This window comes from Onychostoma macrolepis, chromosome 01 (genome assembly GCF_012432095.1).
Source record: "Onychostoma macrolepis isolate SWU-2019 chromosome 01, ASM1243209v1, whole genome shotgun sequence".
NCBI classification, from domain to species: Eukaryota; Metazoa; Chordata; class Actinopteri; order Cypriniformes; family Cyprinidae; genus Onychostoma; species Onychostoma macrolepis.
In genome coordinates, this window is record NC_081155.1 from 27,546,279 (window position 1) to 27,561,955 (window position 15,677).

At 39.2% G+C, this 15,677-nt stretch overlaps 1 protein-coding gene across 12 annotated transcripts in view; it reads left to right on the plus strand.

Moving 5' to 3' along the window:
• Positions 1-15,677, plus strand: part of LOC131540449 (male-specific lethal 3 homolog) — a 223,412-nt gene that overhangs the window by 176,725 nt on the left and 31,010 nt on the right. Inside the window, exon 17 of one of the 12 annotated variants that reach the window (XM_058775346.1) lies at positions 4-12,859. The exons of the other annotated variants lie outside the window; for them this stretch is intronic. Within the exon in view, the coding sequence (XP_058631329.1) occupies positions 4-22 (19 nt within the window). The 3' untranslated portion in view covers positions 23-12,859. Of the gene's footprint in view, positions 1-3; positions 12,860-15,677 lie in introns of those variants that run through there. 12 annotated transcript variants of the gene reach the window in all.

Genomic DNA, 15,677 nt, shown 5'->3' on the forward strand with positions numbered 1-15,677 from the left:
CAGCTGGGTTCGTCAACCATAACTCCTTCCAGGACGGCCAGGAACCTTGGAGTTGTGATCGATGATCAGTTAAGCTTCACAGACCATATTGCTACAACGGCCCGTTCCTGCAGATTCGCCTTATACAACATTAGGAAGATTAGACCCTTCCTGTCTGAGCATGCCGCACAACTCCTCGTCCAAGCTCTTGTTCTCTCCAGACTGGACTATTGTAATGCTCTCTTGGCGGGCCTTCCCACATGTACTATCAAGCCTCTGCAACTGATCCAGAATGCAGCAGCCAGAGTGGTCTATAATGAACCAAAGAAAGCTCACGTTACCCCTCTCTTCATCACGTTACACTGGCTACCAATAGCCGCTCGCATCAGATTCAAGGTACTGATGTTTGCCTACAAGACAACAACTAGCACTGCATCAATATATCTAAACTCACTAGTTCAAACTTATTGCACCCTCCAGAAGCTTGCGTTCTGCAAGTGAACGACGCCTTGTGGTGCCATCACAAAGAGGTACCAAATCCCTCTCACGGACCTTTTCCTGGACTGTGCCCAGCTGGTGGAATGACCTCCCAATCACAATTCGAACAACTGAATCTTTATCCATTTTCAAGAAACATCTAAAGACGCATCTTTTTCGCCAGCACCTGACCAACTAATACTAACACTTGCCTATTCTATCTCTAAAAAAAAAAAAAAAAAAACCCTAGCTACGTGTACTGTGCTGGGCTAACTGAAACTTGTCATGGCACTTGTATACTGCTTCACTCTCGATGGTCTCATTGCTTCTATTGTTCTCATATTGTACGTCGCTTTGGATAAAAGCGTCTGCTAAATGATTAAATGTAAATGTAAATGTATCCCTCTGTGTTGTATTTGTTTATTTTTTCTGTTAGGAAGATAACTGAGCCTTTAAATCTCCTTTGTAATAGATATGCTTATAAATCAAGAACAAGGCATTTATAGCTGTATTTATAAACTGCTTACTAATGACACTTAATGTTGGGACGATGCTTTATAAAGGATGAACTGACTATTTACTAATGCTTACCTAATGATTCATATTGTGCAGTTATTATAAAGTGTTACCACAGTAACTTCACATTGACAAATGGCTAAACAAAGGCAGAGTACCGTAACTCAATTTGAGCGTTCAAAAACAAAGTCAAAGAGCGGTAACTGATGTTATACAGTGTTCTGCCTTGGTTTCTCCTGGACTTTTCTAAGTTTCTGTTAATACAACCATTATTTTCTCAAAAAAAAAAAAATGAATTTGAGTCAAGATACTTATCCACATGATAAAGGGGTCTTGAATGTCCCAAAAATAGCAATAACTCATTCTCCAGAAGTTACGGTCTTTTGCCTTTTCACGGTAGTATTTTCCTCTTTTTAATGCTGCTTTACAGCAGAATTTAATTTTGTTTGCATTACTGAAACACTATTTTCCTGTTTAACACTGTAAATGTAACAGGGCTGATGAGACGTGAGACGTGCGGATCCAAATGCAAGCTTTTATTAACAGGCATGGTCATAAATACAGGCAGGGTCGAGCAATGGCAAACAGGTATGGCAGGGACCAGACAAAGAGTAATCCTAGGGCAAGCGAAGGTCGATGATCAGCAAACAGTATCCAGTGGGCAAGGCAGAGAGATAATCCAGGGAACACGGGCTAGAATCCAATGGGGGGCAAACAGTGTCCAGACGGCAAGGCAAGGGTTAATCCAGGGAACACGGGTAGAACAAACACGGGGAAAACACAATCCAAACTAACAGGGGCTCTGTAGAGTTGCTACGGCTAGGGGAGCGGTAAACGCATACAATACTCGGCAGTGAGGGAAACAAAGTCCAGGGTTATATAAGGTGTGTGATCAGTGTGTGCGTGGGATCAGGTGTGCGTGTGATTAGTGCAATGAGTGATTGGTGACAGCTGTGATCAGTGTTGGATGATGGGAATTGGAGTCCAGTGTTGTGTATGGTGTGAGTCAATGTGGTGAGCGAGTGACCTCTGGTGGTGAATGAACGGAAGTGCACAGACTGGATTCGTGACAGTAAAGCTGCTTTGACACAATCTGTATTGTATGAAGTGCTATATTAATAAAGGTGACTTGACTTCACATGCAGATTACAGTACACAGATGCGGATTACATCCCTAGTCCTACCGAATACCTAAACATAACTATCTTACTAACTATTAATAAGCAGCAAATTAGAATTGTATTGAGGCAAAAGTCATAGTTAATGGTTTGTTAATAGAAAGAATTGGACCTTAAAATAAAGTGTGACCCAGTACACAGCATGCAAGCATGTACAGTTAGGTCCATAAAACAACTTAAATATGTTTTGGTCAGCAGCTAAAATAATAAAAATTGTAAAAAATTGTATTATTTTAGCTGCTGACCAAAACATATTTAAGTTGCAGTTATATAATAAATATAGGCTTAAAGTGCTTTAATTTGAGAGTATTCACATCAAAATTGGAGGAAAGGATAAGGAATTACAGCTCTTTAATATGTACTTCCCCCTTTTTCAAGGGACCATAAGTAATTGGACAGTTGACTCAAAAGCTCTTTCATGGACATGCGTGGGCTATTCATTTGATATTTCTACATCAACTAAACAGGTAAAAGTTCTGGAATTGATTCTAAGTGTGCCATTTGCATTTGGAAGCTGTTGCTGTGAACCCACATAATGCAGTCAAAGGAGCTCTCCATGCAAGTGAAACAGGCTTCAAAATCAAAACATTTTGAGAAAAAAAGGACGCACTAGTGAGCTTAGCAACATAAAAAGGCCTGGATAGGCCAGAGGACAACATTGGTGGATGATCGGAGGATCCTCTCCATGGTAAAGAAAGCCCTTTCACAAAATCCAGCCAATTGAAGAACACTCTCCAGGAGGCAGGAGTGTCGCTGTCAAGTCAAGTCACGTCACCTTCATTTATATAGCGCTTTTAACAATACAGATTGTGTCAAAGCAGCTTTACAGTATCAAATAGGAAAATAGTGTGTCAATAATGCAAAAGGACAATAGTAAACACTCAATTTTCAGTTAAAGGCAGTTCATCATTGAATTCAGTGATGCCATCATCCAGCTCAGTTCAGTTTAAATAGTATCTGTGCAATCGAGTCAACGATATCGCTGGAAATTAAGTGTCCCCAACTAAGCAAGCCAGAGGCGACAGCCGCAAGGAACCAAAACTCCATCGGTGACAGAATAGAGAAAAAAAAACCTTGGGAGAAACCAGGCTCAGTCAGGGTGCCAGTTCTCCTCCTATTATCAAATGGCCAGAGTTTTGAGAATGCAGCAGGTGTGGAGGACTAAGATGCAATAAGAGCGCGCTAAACCATGCTAAACCATTCAAAGTAATTAATAAGATTTTAAAATCTATATGATGTTTAATAGGGAACCAGTGCAGTGTTGACAGAACTGGGCTAATATGGTCATACTTCCTGGTTCTAGTAAGAACTGTAGTTGCTGCATTTTGGACCTGCTGGAGTTTGTTTATTAAGCGTGCAGAACAACCACCCAATAAAGCATTACAATAATCTAACCTTGAGGTCATGAACGCATGAATTAACGTTTCTGCATTTGACATTGAGATCATAGTTCGCAATTTAGATATATTTTTTGAGATGAAAAAACGCAGTTTTACAGATGCTAGAAACATGGCTTTCAAATGAAAGATTGCTATCAAACAGCACACCTAGGTTCCTAACTGATGATGAAGAATTGACAGAGTAGCCATCAAGTGTTAGATAATGTTCTAGGTTATTACATATGGGGTTTTTAGGTCCGACAATTAACACCTCTGTTTTTTCAGAATTTAGCAGGAAGAAATTACTCAACATCCAGAAATTGCCCCAGCCATATCACCTTGCAGCCCAAGACCGGTTGCCCACGAAGCTAAGCAGGGCTGAGCCTGGTCAGTACCTGGATGGGAGACCTCCTGGGAAAACTAGGTTGCTGCTGGAAGAGGTGTTAGTGAGGCCAGCAGGGGGTGCTCACCCTGTCGTCTGTGTGAGTCCTAATGCCCCAGTATAGTGACGGGGACACTATACTGTCAAAAAGCACCGTCTTTCGGATGAGACGTTAAACCAAGGTCCTGACTCTCTGTGGTCATTAAAAATCCCATGACACTTATTGTAAAGAGTAGGGGTATAACCCCGGTGTCCTGGCCAAATTGCCTCCACTGGCCCCTGTCTATTATGGCCTCCTAATAATCCCCATCCACTTGATTGGCTCTATGACTCTCTCTCCTCTCCACCTGTAGCTGGTGTGTGGTGAGCGCACTGGCGCCGTTGTCCTGTGGCTGCCGTCGCATCATCCAAGTGGATGCTGCACACTGGTGGTGGTTGAGAAGAGACCCCCCCCCCATATGATTGTAAAGCGCTTTGGGTGTACAGCAATACACAATAAAGCGCTATATAAATGCATCATTCATTCATTCATTCATCCAGTCTTTTATATCGACTATGCATTCCGTTTTCTAATTGGTATGTTTCGCCAGGCCGCAAAGAAATATAGAGCTGAGTATCATCAGCATAACAATGAAAGCTAACACCTTGTTTCCTGATGATATCTCCCGAGGGTAACATGCAAAGCGTGAAAAGTAACTGCCCTAGTACTGAGCCTTGAGGTACTCCATACTGCACTTGTGATCGATATGATACCTCTTCATTCACTGCTACGGGTTGATGGTGGTCAGATAAGTACGATTTGAACCATGCCAATGCACTTCCACTAATGCCAACAAAGTTTTCTAGTCTATTCAAAAGAATATTGTGGGCAATAGTCTCAAACGCAGCACTAAAATCCTGTCAAAGTCTACAATCAAGAGAAGACTTCATGAGAGCAAATACAGAGGGTTCACCACAAGGTGCAAACAAGTAGAGCCCTACACGGGCCTCAAGTTTAGGCCCTAGCCCGGCCCTGGCCCGAGATGCTCAGGCCCTAGCTGTGGCCCGGTCTGTGTCCGACAGCTTATCGGAATTACTGGCCCGAGTCTGACCCGAGCCCGTCTTTTTCCCCCCTTCTCCCAAAACAGCTTATACTACCGTTTCGGCTATTAAAATAGTTCAGTTTTGTATGTAATGGCAAAATTATTATATTTGTTTAGTTTTTTTATGAAGTTAATTTAGAAAAACGTTTGGAGCATTTTTGTTTGTTAAATATAAGTTTTTGTTTTTTAAAGTAACGACTAAGCGGCCAGCGGCAGACACTGAGCTGATCATAGCCAATGTTTGATCAATTTAGCCTTCTCAAATCATCAGGACTTGCCTAAAATAAAATCTATAGATATACTAAAAGAGTTCAAGCATACAACAATGTTTAAACGTTAAACCTGCGCTATAATAATAATGTGCACTAGCCTATATCACCAGGGCAAAAAATTTAGTGTTTAATCTTGTCATTTTACATTATTGACACACTATTTCCTATTGTGATATTGGAAAGTTGCTTTGACACAATCTGTATTGTTAAAAGCGCTATATAAATAAAGGTGACTTGACTTGACTCAACTTGACTTGACTGTATAGGGGCTTCAACTAAGTAGTAAGTTAGGGGTATGAATAGGGCAATGTACTTATTTCACTTGCATTTTTTTCAGTGGAAACAACTTAAAATAGTCTACGCAGTAATTTTTCTGATAAAGGTAAGAGTAATACATCATTCGGAACTGTAAAGGGTCTACTTTTATTTGTGTGCACTCACAATATCAACAAAATGTTGTGATTTTATAAAACAAAGAAAACAAACATGATGCGCTTTCTGCCATCTCGTCTTGAACAGGTGCAAAATGAACCGAAGCTGAGCGAATACATGCCTCACAGACATGATAAATATATCTATAGAAAGCTTTAAATTACCACTTAACAAAATAAAAAAATCAAAAGCAAAAACTCTTTTATTATAACCATAATCCATAAAGATGCATTTCTCTCTAAAGGCGCATCTAATGAGGAGACGGCGAGTCAGGATCAGCAACTTCATCCTTGCGAAACGGACTCAGAAAACACTAGTTCATTAGTAAATAATTCAAATATCTCCTATATTTCCCCTGGACACATTCATGGTAATTATGTTTGCTGGGGCTTTGCGGCAAGCTTTAGCCTATTGCGTGCATTTGAACGCAGAACTCTTCAGCTGCGCTGAAGTCAGTTGCGCTTGCTGCTGCTGCTGGACACTAAACACTAAAAAAGCCAGACCACTCTTGGAAAAGCATTCTTTGGACGGCTGAAATTAAGATCGACCTGTACCAGAATGACGGGAAGAAAAAAGTATGGATAAGGGTTGGAACAGCTCATGATCCAAAGCATACAACAGCATCTGTGAATCATGGTGGAGCAGTGTAATGGCATGAGCATGCATGGCTTCCAGTGGCACTGGGTTACTGGTGTTTATTGATGACATGACAGAAGACAGAAGCAGCTGGAAGAATTCTGAAGTGTATAGGGATATACTGTCTGCTCAGATTCAGCCAAATGCAGTCAAAAGTTGATTGGACGGCGCTTCATAGTACAAGTGGAAATAACCCAAAATATACTGCAAAGGCAGTATGGAGTTTTTGAAGGTAAAAAAGTGGAATATTCTGCAATGGCCAAGTCACTCTCCTGATTTCAGCCTGATTGAGCATGCATTTCACTTGCTAAAAGCAAAACTAAAGGCAGAAAGACCCACAAACAGTAAATAACTGAAGTCAGCTGCAGTAAAAGCCTGGCAAAGGATCACAAAAGAGGAAACCCAATTTTTGGTAATAATCCATGAGTTCCAGACCTAAGGCAGTCTCAACAAAATATTAAAAATGAATATTTATTTATGATTATATTTATTTGTCCAATTACATTTGAGCCCCTGAAAATGGGGGGGCTATGTATAAAAATGGTTGTAATTCAGTTCAAGGATGTGTTAAATTGATAAAAAGGTGGTAGTAAAGATATTGTTCTTATATTGTAAATGACTCAGCCTGTGAGAAACAACTGCAACTCAGTTCCAAGCATCATGAATGGAGGAAACCAGGTACTGCTCATCACCAGTCAAGTCAAGTCACCTTTATTTATATAGCGCTTTTAACAATACAGATTGTGTCAAAGCACTTAACAGTATCAAATTGAAAGATAGAGTGTCAGAAATGTATAATGGTAAGATTAAACACTCAATTTTCAGTTAAAGGCATTTCATTATTGAATTCAGAGATGTCATTGTCTAGCTCAGTTTAGTTTAAATAGTATCTGTGCAATCAAATCGGCGATAATCGCTAGAAATTAAGTGTCCCCAACTGAGCAAGCCAGAGGCGACAGCGGCAAGGAACCAAAAACTCCCTCTGTAACAGAATGGAGAAAAAAAAACCTTGGGAGAAACCAGGCTCAGTCGGGGGGCCAGTTCTCCTCTGACCAGACGAAACCCGCAGTTCAAAAGTTTATATTTCTATTTTTATTTTGTTGCAATTTCTAACAATAATAGTATTATGTAGTTAGGTATTTTATTATATTTTTAGTTATTTTGTTATATTTTTAGTTTTATTGTATTTTAATCGAGGCCTTCACTGGGGATATGTCTCTGGGGCTCATCTGGGTGTCCTGGCCTCCGCCGATGATCAGGGCTGCAGACATAATCTCTTGGTGCTGATCCACCATCTGATTGGATACGGACTGAGAAACAGAATAGGAAAGAAACAGACAAATATTAGCGTAGATGCCATTCTACTTATGATGTAACGAGTACATCGTGTGTTATGGGGAGTGTTCCCGGTTCCGGTTGATCTAATTAATGCAGCCTAACATTCCTTTAACGGATTTGAATAATAGAAGCGTATTAGTGTGTTATGTGTAAGCCAGGCTAAAGAGATGGGTCTTTATTAATCTAGATTTAAACTGACAGAGTGTGTCTGCCTCCCGAACAGTGTTAGGTAGATTGTTCCAGAGTTTGGGTGCTAAATAGGAAAAGGATCTGCCGCCCGCAGTCGATTTTGATATTCTAGGTATTATCAAACGGAGACAAAAGGATAAAATCCTGGGAACGAAGATTGTAAGTCCCGATATTAATTACACTGATGTAGGTCAGAAGATAGGATGGAAGTAGACCTAAGATAGTGTAATGTAAGGTTTTATCCTTCATTTATAAATTTTAGCTTTAGGGAACCAAATCGTAGAAATTCGGTTTTGATCTGATTAATTGATATTAATCAAAATTGTATAATTTACACCTTATTAACGACTCGACCAGCGAGTATTAATACAGTATATTTTAGTATTTCGGCTTATTGTTGATAATAATACAGAATTGATTGGGAAATTTGTTTGAGCAACAGGTAACACGATCTATGGCAAATAATTTAAGATTTGAAAATCACGGCACCAGACTATTCATTAAAAATGAATCGAGAGTTTATTTACTATTCTAGGATACACTACAAAAACAGAACACATACACACACATACACACATTACGGCAAGATAAAAGCAGTTTGATGAAAGTTAAGCTATTCTCTTTTCCTGAGAAAGACGACCTTGGGACGTCACAAACAGAAGACTCGGTTATCGTTATCTTTTAAAGATTCATTCAATTCAACTCAGCGAATTAGAGATTTGTTTGTTTTACTTGCTTTGAGTTGTTGAAGGCTGTTCTTCTTGAGGAGGGTTACTGGAGGGAAGCCCCGGACTTTCCTGCTGACGTGTTGTTATCGTGTGACGTCACTCGGGATTCCTCCTTTTGGATTTGATGGCTTCCTGGCAGCGCGTGAATGGCAAGTTTGAAGTTCTTACGCGGCGGCTTTGCAAGTTTTCTTTGGTCAGACATGGACAGGGTGTTGAAGTCTTTTGAGATGATCAGCCAGATGTTTCGCAGCGCGATCAGGGGGCAACGCCCAAACTTTCAGCCAAGTTTCCTTGCAGTTTCACCAGTTGTTCCCAGTTGTTCAACCCACCGCTTTGCAAAGTTGGGTGTCTGTTTTTATCGGACAGAGGTGAGTCCATCCTATCCACTGTCTGATCCAATCACATTGTCTCTGTAGGGCGGAGCCCCGCCCAGCACGACTTCTTTTTCGTGCATACATTATCTGCTAATAAATGTGTCACTTGGAGGAAATATCCTAGCAGATTTCTATAAAGTGTTATAATCATACCTTATGATGCTAAAAGTCAACATTCATCCTTTTCACCTTATTGTAATCAAAATAACGTTTAATCCAAGTCTGGTCAACATATATCTGTCTTTCCTTGTTGATACCATCATTGAATTATGGTCAAAAGCAGTCAGGGGACTCAGGGAGGGTCTGTGCTGGAGCATGTCCAGATTCCCCGTACTTTGTACTGTCCGTTTATTCGACTTTATTTATGGTAACCTGGTCAGGAACAACATTGAAGATTCTGTTCTTCAAAGGATGGCCAGATGTTCTCCTCCCAGCTTCATGAGATGATAAGGAGAACAGGCAGGAAGCTTAGTCAGATACCTTGGGCGTTTTGTTGGTCATTTGTAACTTTTACGACTATTACGATGGAGGGAGGAACTCAGGAATGTTCTGTTAAGATTATGCGTGTGCGTTCTTTTCGACCAGGTTCTACAATAGCCTTATATATAAAAATATACCAGTGTTGAAGTCTCCGCGTTGCAAGAGAAGGCCGTCCAACACGTTCATACAGTTCACAGTGGTGAGTGAGGACTTTAAAACCAGTGATGAACCTCAGAGCTCCATGGTATACAGTGTCCAGTGCATGCAAACTTTGAGACGAAGCATGCATGTATAAGACATCACCATAGTCAATTATAGACATAAAAGTAGCTTCAACCAGCCTTTTTCTAGATTCAAACGAAAGGCAGGATTTGATTCTGAAATAAAACCCTAGTTTAAGTTTTAATCTTTTTGCTAGCTGCTGAATATGAAAAGTAAAAGAAAGAGATTCATCTATTAAAATACCAAGATATCTGTATTTAGAAACACATTCAATCTTCATACCCTGGGAAGTGAGGATTGAAGGCAGATTTAATTTGGATTTCGAATTTGAAAAAAGCATAACTTTTTTGTTTTTTCAGGATTTAAAACAAGTTTTAAATCATAAAGATTCTGTTGAAGCGTGTTAAAATCAAGTTGTAATTGTGAGAGGGCCTGGTCTGCAGTGGGTGCTGAGCAATACAGTACAGTGTCATCTGCATAAAAATGAAATTTTCCTTTATACACGTTACTATCAATATTATTTATATATAGGATAAAAAGCAATGGCCCCAAGACTGACCCCTGAGGCACGCCTTTTGTTATTTTGAGATAGCGAGAGGTGTTTCCCTCCATCTGCACACAGAAAGTCCAGCCCTATAGAGTCTGTGCTTAAGCACTGTGTGGTCCACTGTATCAAATGCCTTAGAAAGGTCAATAAAAAGGGCTGCACAATGCTGCTTGTTGTCTATAGTTTCAATAAAGTCATTTAAAACCTTAAGAGCTGCCGATGTTGTACTATGCCTTTTTCTAAAACCAGATTGGAAGTCAGATAAAACATTATTACTGTTAAAAAAATCCTTTAATTGATCACTGACAAGGGACTCTACAACGTTGACCGGAACAGACAATTTAGAGATCGGTCTGTAGTTATTTCAGATAGAAGGGTCACCACCTTTTAACAGGGGAACCACAAAGGCTGATTTCCAGATGGAAGGAATGACATTTGTGTTTAAGCACAGATTAAAAATATTACTTAAAGGCATGGCAATAAAATTTACTGCTAGCTTTAAAAAGTAGGGATCCAGTTTATCAGGGCCTGCAGATTTTGTCGTGTCCAAGTGCTTGAGGGCTTTATTTACATCTGAAACTGTAATAGGACTGAAACTAAAAGACTGACTAGAAGGATCCGAACCAACAATCTCCACTGTAGAAGAACACTCATATTGAGTATTAAGTGACTCAAATAAAAATCCTGAGGCTGTGAAATGTTCATTGAAAGAATCAAGTATTTTGGTCTTATCAATAAGTTTTTGAGAGTCTATCACAATGCTTGAAGGAAGCTCCTGGTCTTTACTACTTTCTGATAATGATTTGATAGTTTTCCAAAATTTTGATGGATTATTCAGGTTATGAGTGGTTTGAGAAAGAAAATAATCAGCTTTGGCTTTTCTAATTTTTAGAGTACATGCATTACGCAATTGCCTGAAAACCAGCCAGTCAGAGCTCTGATTTGATTTTCTGGCTTTTGCCCACGCCACGTTGCGCTCATGGAGAATATTTGCTAAATCAGGAGAAAACCAAGCATTATTTCGGCCTTTAATTCTGTACTTCTTTAGTGGAGCATACTTATTAATTATATTGGTAAACCCCTCATAAAAGAGGTTCCAGGCACTATCAACATCTGTACTAATATAAATTTTTTCCCAGTCATAATTAGATAAATCGTGAAGGAATTCTTGTTCTGAGAAGTGCTTCATATTACGTTTAACTATAATGCGTGGTTTGGTTTTAGGTATTTTAGTATTTCGAACTGTTGCTACGACACAGTGATCACTAATGTCATTTGTAAATATAGAAGCAGTTGAATACTTATAAGGGACGTTAGTTAGAATCACATCTATCAGCGATGATTTTTCCAGGCCGTGTGGGACTGTCAACAATCTGAAAAAGATTTAATGAATCACAATAAGCTCTAAAATCATAAGATACTGGTTGTAACCAGTTCCAATTAAGATATCCGAAGGCTACTAATTCCTTAGAGTTAAAATCAGAAAGGAGTTGCATTAAGGAAGACAGAGCACCGCTAACAGCTGAAGGTGTCCTATAACAACCAATGACTGTTATACAAAGTGATTTAGAGACTTTGAGCTCCAAAGCTAAAAACTCAAACTTTTTAACTAACGATATTGATAGCAGTACATTAACTTGATACTGGTTTTTGATGTAGATTGCTACACCCCCACCTCTATTAGGGCGGTCAGTCCTAAAAACATTATTACCACTTATATTGATTTCTTTATCTGAAACCTATTTACTTAACCAGGTTTCAGACAAGACAATTACATCAGTGTCTGTAGAGTGAGCCCAGATACGCAACGTGTCCATTTTAGGAACAAGACTGCGTACATTCAAATGAAAAAAAACCAAGACCAGACCTTTCTTTAAAATCTGCCGGGGTGTTAAAACCTATGGGGGTGTCTGGGCCTGGGTTTGGCTGCACATTTCCTGACATCAACAATAATAAAGCAATTAAACATTTTAGCTTAAGTGATTTCTTGTACAATTCATTGTTTCTCCGACCAAAATTGGAGTCTAGGGGCACACAAGAAATAGTGGAAAAGTTGTCATATAACATCATGACACTAGACTGACAGACCAAGTCAACAGTGTCAGAGGGAAAAAATAGGGGCAGAGGGAATGATGCGACATTAAATAAGCAGCCATATGCACACGTGCCTTTATATAATTCATACGGTATTGGGAGCACTGGACAGGAATAGCCATTCCGGTAGTAGGTGCCCCCAAAAATAAATAAGGACAAAGAAAAAGTAAAACAAAGAAAGGCAAGGAGCAACCACTTCTTTCTCTCCATGCCCGTCGCAACACCCAAACGTGGAAAGACGTTTGAGGAGAAAAGAAATAAATAAATAAAAAATAAAAAAATCCTATACGGATTATCCGTTTCTCCGCGGCAATCAATGATGTTGCGTGTTGTCACTTGTAAACAGGAAGCCCGGCGAGTGAAGCAATGCTGCGAGTAAAAAAAAGTTCAAATCAAGGCCAGCCGCCTTTAGAGCATCAGTCTACATCTTAAAACCAGCAGTAAGAACGAGGAAAAAAAGAGATCTTGCATTTTAATTATATTTATAAAAAAAAAAAAAAATGTTCAGGATTTTGATTGAATTTGTAATATTTGGAAAGTAAACCACAATGAGAGCAGTCTCAGTACTATGATACGATCTAAATCCTGACTGGAATTCCTCACAGATATCATTTTTCTCTAGGAAGGAATATAATTGTGAGGATACTACCTTTTGTAGTATCTTTGACAGAAAAGGGAGATTTGAGATCGGTCTGTAGTTAACTAGATCTTTGGGGTCAAGTTGTGTTTTTTTAATGAGAGGCTTAATAACAGCCAATTTGAAGGTTTTGGGGACATATCCTTATGACAATGATGAATTAATAATAGCCAAAAGAGGATCTATGACTTCTGGAAGCAGCTCTTTTAGTAGTTTAGATGGAATAGGGTCTAACATGCATGTTGTTGGTTTAGATGATTTAACAAGTTTATACAATTCTTCCTCTCCTACAGTAGAGAATGAATGGAATTGTTCCTCAGGGGATCTATAGTGCGCTATCTGATGCGATACTGTAGCTGACGGCTGCAAGGATACAATTTTATCTCTGATAGTATCGATCTTGGAAGTAAAGTAGTTCATAAAGTCATTACTGCTATGCTCTTGGGAAATGCCAACACCTGTTGATGCTTTATTTTTCGTTAATTTAGTCACTGTATTGAATAAATACAGAGGGTTATGCTTGTTTTCTTCTAGAAGAGACGAAACGTAATCAGATCTAGCAGTTTTTAATGCTTTTCTGTAGGATAGGGTACTTTCCCGCCAAGCTAAACGAAATACCTCTAGTTTAGTTTTCCTCCAGCTGCGCTCCATTTTCCGGGCTGCTCTCTTTAGGGCGCAAATGTGCTCATTATACCACGGTGTTGGACTCTTATCCTTAATCTTCCTTAAGCGTAAAGGAGCAACCATATCTAAAGTGCTAGAAAAGAGAGAGTCCATAATTCCTGTTACATCATCAAGTTGTTCTGAGCTATTGGGTATGCTGAGGAACTGAGATAAGTCAGGAAGATTATTTATAAAGCAGTCTTTTGTGGTAGATGTAATGGTTCTATTATATTTGTAACAAGGATTTGGCTTTACAGCTTTAGCTATACGGAATATACAGGAGACTAGATAATGATCTGAGATATCATCGCTCTGCTGCCAAATTTCAATGCCACTGACATCAATTCCATGTGACAGTATTAAATCTAGAGTATGATTTCGACAATGAGTAGGTCCTGACACGTGTTGTTTAACACCAATAGAGTTTACAATGTCTATAAATGCTGATCCCAACGAATCTTTTTCATTATCAACATGGATATTAAAATCACCAACAATTAGGACTTTATCTGCAGTCAGCACTAAGTCCAATAGAAAATCAGCAAATTCTTTAATAAAGTCTGTATGGTGCCCTGGTGGCCTGTATACAGTAGCCAGTACAAACTTCACAGGGGATTTATCATTAACACTTGTTTCTTTGGATAACGTTATATGAAGCACCATTACTTCGAACGAATTATACTTGAAACCCGACCTCTGAGAGATACTGAAAATATTGCTATAAATTGTAGCAACACCTCCCCCTTTACCTTTTGGACGCGGTTCATGTTTGTAACAGTAATCTTGGGGTGTAGACTCGTTTAAAGTAATGTAATCATCTGGTTTTAGCCAGGTTTCTGTCAAACAAAGCACATCTAGTTTATGGTCAGTGACCATATCATTTACAAAAAGTGCTTTTGAAGAAAGGGATCTAATATTCAATAAGCCAAGCTTTATCATGTGTTTATCTGTATTATATCTGTTTTTTATTTGTTGAACATCAATTAAATTGTTACTATTACTTTGGTTTGGGTGTTTTCTGTATTTTCTAGTTCGGGGAACAGACACAGTCTCTATAATGTGATATCTAGGTAAATAAGTTTCTATGTGCTGAGAGTTAACTGACTTCTGTGACGTGAGGCGGCTAGCAGACAGTCGGTTTAGCCAGTCTGTCTGCTTCCTGACCAGCACAGTACCATCCTGAAAGTAGACTGTGATGGTAGCAGCCTCTTTCTGTGGGGGGTGTATTTCAGATCAGGGACTCAGTAGAAGGACTCAGTCAGAGTATAAGAAAAGCTCAATGCAGCAAAATATAGAGATAGCCTTAATGAAAACCTAGTCCAGAGCATTCAGAACCTCAGACTGAGCAGAAGATTCTCCTTTTATTGAAGATTCTAATGGCGCTTTTCCACTGTGTGGTATGACTCGGCTCGGCACGTTTCAGCACGGCAGTTTAGTACTGCTTTAGAGTGATCGGGATTATTCACGTGTCGTTATAGTTGCGCCGTCTCTACTGCCATGACTCCTGAAAAACATTTTAATTCCGCGTCGCTCCATCATGCTCTCGCTGGATCCGCTCCTCGGCTATCAACGAGGGGACAGTCTGTACTTCCTCAACAGATCACGAAACAGCCATTTTTTGGTTGTTAAAAGTCAAGTCACCTTTATTTATATAGCGCTTTTAACAATACAGATTGTGTCAAAGCACTTAACAGTATCAAATTGGAGGATAAAGTGTCAGTAATGTATAATGATAAGATTAAATACTCAATTTTCAATTAAAGGCATTTCATTATTGAATTCAGAGATGTCATTGTCTAGCTTAGTTTAGTTTAAATAGTATCTGTGCAATCAAATCGGCGAAAATCTCTAGAAATTAAGTGTCCCCAACTGAGCAAGCCAGAGGCGACAGCGGCAAGGAACCAAAACTCCCTCTGTGACAGAATGGAGAAAAAAACCTTTGGAGAAACCAGGCTGTCGGGGGGCCAGTTCTCCTCTGCAGTTCAAAAGTTAATATTTCTATTTTTTATTTTGTTGCAATTTCTAACAATAATAGTATTATGTAGTTAGGTATTTTATTATATGTTTAGTTA